Source organism: Myotis brandtii, unplaced genomic scaffold (assembly GCF_000412655.1).
Source record: "Myotis brandtii unplaced genomic scaffold, ASM41265v1 scaffold187, whole genome shotgun sequence".
NCBI classification, from domain to species: Eukaryota; Metazoa; Chordata; class Mammalia; order Chiroptera; family Vespertilionidae; genus Myotis; species Myotis brandtii.
The window spans coordinates 4,416,191-4,421,583 of NW_005356944.1; the positions used below are offsets into that span (position 1 = coordinate 4,416,191).

General features: G+C 41.9%; 1 protein-coding gene across 2 annotated transcripts in view; it reads left to right on the forward strand.

Annotated features, from left to right (window-relative positions):
- Positions 1-4,346: 4,346 nt before the first annotated feature.
- The window catches only part of QSER1 (glutamine and serine rich 1), a 47,470-nt gene continuing 46,423 nt past the window's right edge, over positions 4,347-5,393 (forward strand). For both annotated transcript variants that reach the window (XM_014538149.1, XM_014538151.1), the window contains exon 1: positions 4,347-4,568. In XM_014538149.1, the coding sequence (XP_014393635.1) occupies positions 4,432-4,568 (137 nt within the window). In that variant the 5' untranslated portion in view covers positions 4,347-4,431. The remainder of the gene's footprint in view (positions 4,569-5,393) is intronic.

Below are 5,393 nucleotides of genomic sequence, written 5' to 3' on the forward strand. Positions count from 1 at the left end.
GCCGGGCGGGGGGGTCCCCCCCCCCCCCCCCCCCCCGCCGAGTGCACATATTTTTGTGCACCAGGCCTCTAGTTTCCTAATAAGTTCTTTCTGATTATAGTATGTGTAATGAGTGTGATAGGTACCCCTCCAAAAAACAAAATAATGATTAGCTTCTCTAAAGATGGTCAGCTACTATATTAAGGACTTTTTGAGTGAGTTTTAAAGTTAGAGTTTCCATCAAGGCTTTTGGAAAAAGACCTTGTAAGATCACAATTTATGAGGAGTAAGGACAATCCCAAATTACTAAGGTTATTTTAAATAAACTTTTGTTGTTCAGAAAGTGTTTTCCCATAGAAATAATGTTGTAAGTAATAGTAACCATCATTTACTGAGCAACTAATGTGTGCTAGCTACTGAGTGTTTTAAGTGATGTACTAGAACACACATGCACACAATTTAATCCTCCAGCAATCGTTTGAGGTACGTATTTTTACTTTCTTTTACTGAAAATGGAAGCCGAGGCATAGAGACATTAATATACTTAGAGACACATAGCTAGTAAGTAGTGGAGCTGGGATTTAAACCTGGGCTTTGTGGATCTGGAGCCGCATGTTTAATTACTGTACTTAACTACTTCATGGTAAGATACATCTACCTGTATTATGGGTTGAATGAGCTTTTGTAGCTGGCCTGGAAACCTAACCATTATTAATATATTTACTTCGCTGTTCTTTGTCACCATTACCCCCCCCCCCCCCCCCCCCCCCCCCAGCTTCCTTTCACTTCCATAGCACTGTATTTTCCTCTCTGGCCCACTGCTTTTCCCTGTTCTTCATTAGTCCTTACTATTTTAATCTCTACATGTTGTCATTTCCTCAGGGCTTGGGACTGATGTGATTTCTTGTCCATTCTGTGCTTTCTCCTAAGCACATAACATCCATGCTTATGGCTTTAAATATCATCTCCGGGGACACATGTGGCTAAAGCCCAGACCTCTTCTGAGCACCTAATCCATATGCAGTTACCTCTCTCTGAGCTTTTACTTGGGTATGTGATGGGCTTTTAGTAAAGAGCTCATGCTTCCCCCACCACCCCAGCTCTTGTTTGTATAGTGAGGTCCATCTCAGTCACACCTCTCTCCACCTAGTTGCTCAGGCCAGAACCTGGGAGTTGTGTGTGCTACTACTTTTTAATCTCTTAAATATATATTGAAATTGTCTACTTTTTTCTGTTCCCACTACTCCACCCTGATTCAAGGTACTGTTATTTTTCACTTGGATTACTATGGTAGCCTCCTATGTCATCCTTAGTGAAGCTACCATGTATATCAAATGACTTTCAAATTTATATCTCTAGATTCATACCTAGTTGCTTACTATTACCTCCACATGAATATTGAAGAAGTATTTCAAACAAATACGGATATCACCCTAACCACCAAACTGGTTCTCCTTTAATCTTTCCCACCTCAGTAAATAATATCACCTTTTATTGTATCTCAGGCCTAAAAGTGGGAGCCATCTATGATTCATTTCTTTCCTTCCATATCCACTCCCTTAGTAAATCCTGCTGACTTGAGTCCATGGTTTCCTACATGAACTGTTGCAGTTGCCTCCTTTTGCTTTTCTTGCTTCCACTTTAGCTTTTCTAGAGTCTATTAAGCATGCAACAGCCAGATTTAATATTTCATAATATAAATCAGGTGATGTCATTACCCTGCTTAAAACCTTCCAATGTTTCTCCAGAGGAAAATATAAAGTCCTTGTCATGGACTTTATATAATACACATACACACTTCTTACAAACTAATAAGACAGCTAACCACCACTTTTTTTTTTTTTTGGCCAAGCAATTTAAACAAACTTCATAAGGGAAACTATAAGAATAGCCTATAAAAATATAAAAAGATGCTCCTCATCATTTGTTATTATGGAAATGCAAATTAAAACACAATGAGATACCTCTACCTATTTAGAATGTCTAAAATTAAGAAGACTGAAAAATTCAAATGGTCAAAAGAATATAAAGCAGAAATGGAATATTCATTCATTATTAATGGTAATGTGAAATAAATAGTACATGCACTTACCTTCTCACCTAGAAATCCCACTCCAAATATTTAATTTAGAGAAATGAAAACATATGTCCACAAAAAACTTGTATACAATGTTCAAAGCAGGTTTGTTTATTCATAGTTGTCCCTAACTGGAAACAACCCAAATGTCCCTCAGGTGACTAGATAAACATGTTATGATATACTAGTATTCATACAACTCATTGAAAAGGAATGAATTATTCATGTATGCAACACCATGAATTAATCTCAAAAACATGTTGAATGAAAAGAGCCAGACACAAAAGAATATAGGCATTAGGCTTATCAGTGGCTATCTGGGGATGAGATGAAAAAGATATTGATTGCAAATAGTCATGAGAAACCTTTTGTTGTGAAGGAAAAGTTGGTTAGGATTGTGATTATATTGGTGTATTTATTTATCAAAATAAGTGAACTGTGCACTTAAAATGGGTATACTTGCCCTGGCCAGCTGGCTCAGTTAGTTAGAGCATCACCCGTACACTAAAAGGTTGTGGGTTCGATTCTGGTCAGGGCACATACCTAGGTCTTGGGTATAGGAAGCAGCTGATCTGTGGATGTTTCTCTCTCACATTGGTGTATCTCTCTCCTTTCCCCTTCCTCTCTAAAATCAATAAAAACATATCCTCAGGTGAAGATTTTAAAAAATGGATGTACTTGATTGTGTGTAAATTATACCTTAATAAAATTTATTTTTAAAGTTAAAAAAAGATTTTTATGCCCTAGCTGGTTTGGCTCAGTGGATGGAGTGTTGGCTTGTAGACTGAAGGGTCCTGAGTTAGATTCTGGTCAAGGCCGTGTACCTTGGTTGCAGGCTCCATCCCTGGCCCTGGTCAGGGCGCGTGTGGGAGGCAACCAATTGATGTGTTTCTCTCACATTGATGCTTCTCTCTCTCCGTCTCTCTTCCTTTCCACTCTCTCTAAAAATAAAGGGGAAAATATCCTCGGGTGATGATTAACAACAACAAAAAAGATTTAAAAATAACCCTAAATTGAATCTTCAAACAAACAAAATGTAATTCCTACAAGTAATTAATAAGGTAGCCGTAACAATATTACTTTTGAATCAGTATTCTAACTGTTTACACTTAGTGGGATATAATCTTGGCACAGAAAGCACTATGAAGAAATACTGACCTTTACTTAGTAGATTTGTTTTTGGAAGAGGTTGCATTATAGTATTTTCAAATAGAGCTAATGAGAAATATTGATGTAGTTGTGAATTAGGATTCCAACCTTAGGAAAAGGGAGATACATATGTGAAATCAGGGAAGATGAGGAATACTATATTAGATTTGAATGAGAATTGTCAGTATGAACTCATATATTTTAAAAGACTAGCTTTGTCCACCAAAAGGGCTAAAAGCAAATGAAACCTCGGGCATCGAACACACCTTACACCCAGATCTTGGTTTTTAAATGCCAATGCCCACTAAAAGGGCTCCTAGTAGAAATGATTGATTTCAGGTCTGGTACAGGAAAAATATCAAGGTGAGCCTAAAACTTCTTGTGTTAGAAGGATGTGTTTGAGCCTAACAGGAATACCTCCCACCACCTCCTTTCTCTGGGAAGAATTCAGGGGCTTCCTCACAACCATTCCTCCAGGATCTGGAAACTACCCCTGGAGATTTTCGGGTAATTGAACAGGGACCAAGGACAATCTTGTCATCAGATTCAGTCCTGGCCAGGCCATGAGTAGGGTGCTAAGGGGATGGAGCCCAGTTCTATCCTGGGCCCAGAGAGCATTGCCTGGCCTGGACCCTGGACCCAACCCAGCAGAAGTTCCCACGCCAGTAAAGATAAGCTGTGTTCTCCCACCTGGTTCTTGAGAATTTGAGTGGGGCCACCCTGCCTTCTCCAGCAGCTCCTTCCTGCCACCCTCCAAGGCTCCATCTTCATTTATTCTCTCTATTCCTACCGTTTAAACTCTGTTCAGAGTCCAGATGCACTGGGCACTTTCCTCTCTCCCACTGTAGTGTGGCCTTTAAAGCATCCCTAATCTAAACAGGTCAAAGTTAGTCATTCAGAAATACTTATGAAACACACATGAGGCGCCAGACAGTTCTGGGCACTGGGAAGCCAGCAGGGACCAGGACAGGCAAAGTCCTGGCCTCCCCACGCGGACATTCTAGGAACTTTCATGAAAGGAGAATTTCAACTTCACCACAGAGGGGCCAGTCTGGGTGGGGAGAGACAGGGAGAATCACCCTAGATAAAGTCAGTAATTCATCCTTTTGCTTTGAACCACAGCCAGCCAGGGTTACTGAAGCCCAGTGGAAGGGACACTGTCCCTGCTGTTGAACAATTGGCCTGGGGCAAGTTTGAGCTCTCAGCTGTGATGACTGGGCCCTTTCATGCAACCTGGGAATTCACCTACACAGACCTCACCTGAGGCAGGAATGTGGTCTGTGCTGGGCTTCTGTCACCACCACCTGCCCAGACTTCCAACCCGAGGATTCAGGGGAAGCGAAAGTTGCTACATCCACCCAAGGTGCTTTCTTTTGTTCTGTCCCCTTTTGTGTTTGCAACAATCACTGTGTGGACCTTGGCAGGTGCTATCGACACACTCTGGGATTACCTGTGGCATGCAGCCGGGGTCCATGCACAACTACTTCATGTGGACAACGTGCTGAGTGGGAGTGGGGGTGGGGGGTCAAGTAATTTAACTAGAAAGTAGGAAAAATATCAGAAATATCAGTTATATGTGAAGAAAAAAAATGTTAGGAAATAGAATGAAAAGTTCCCATGAATTCCAAAGTTGAAGATGGGAAGTCAAGTGTATTTCAGCTCCTTGGGTGGTTGCTTTAGTCCCTGTGCCCCAGTCCTATGGGGGAGTGGGGGTTGCCTCTCCTCCACCCTGCCTCACGTCCTGTTTTGAAAGGCTCTGGTTTAAGATCTGCCCTCTGAGGGGGCCTTTGCTTGGTGGTACCTTCTCCCAAGTGCTCTCCAAGCAGGAAGGCAAGTATAGATGCCGAAGAGGAGATTCATTTGCCTGTTAGCCGGCTTCGATAACAGCAACCCAACCAAGTGGCTCTGGGCAACAGGGACAAATCATTCCCTCTCACAATAAGAGCTTCCAAAGTAGAGATGATCCAAGATTACATACGTGAGCAGCTGAAAAATGTCATTGAGGACCCAGGTTCTCTCCATTTTCTCCCCCTGCCATTCACTTTTGCTCACGGTATCCTGTCTCATGTCCCTCATCAGATGTCCCCCAGGTTTCATTGGCCAGAATCAGCACAACCCACTTAACAATCTCCAGGTAAGATGAGGCCCCCCACAATGGCCTAGACCAGTGGTCGGCAAACTGCGGCTC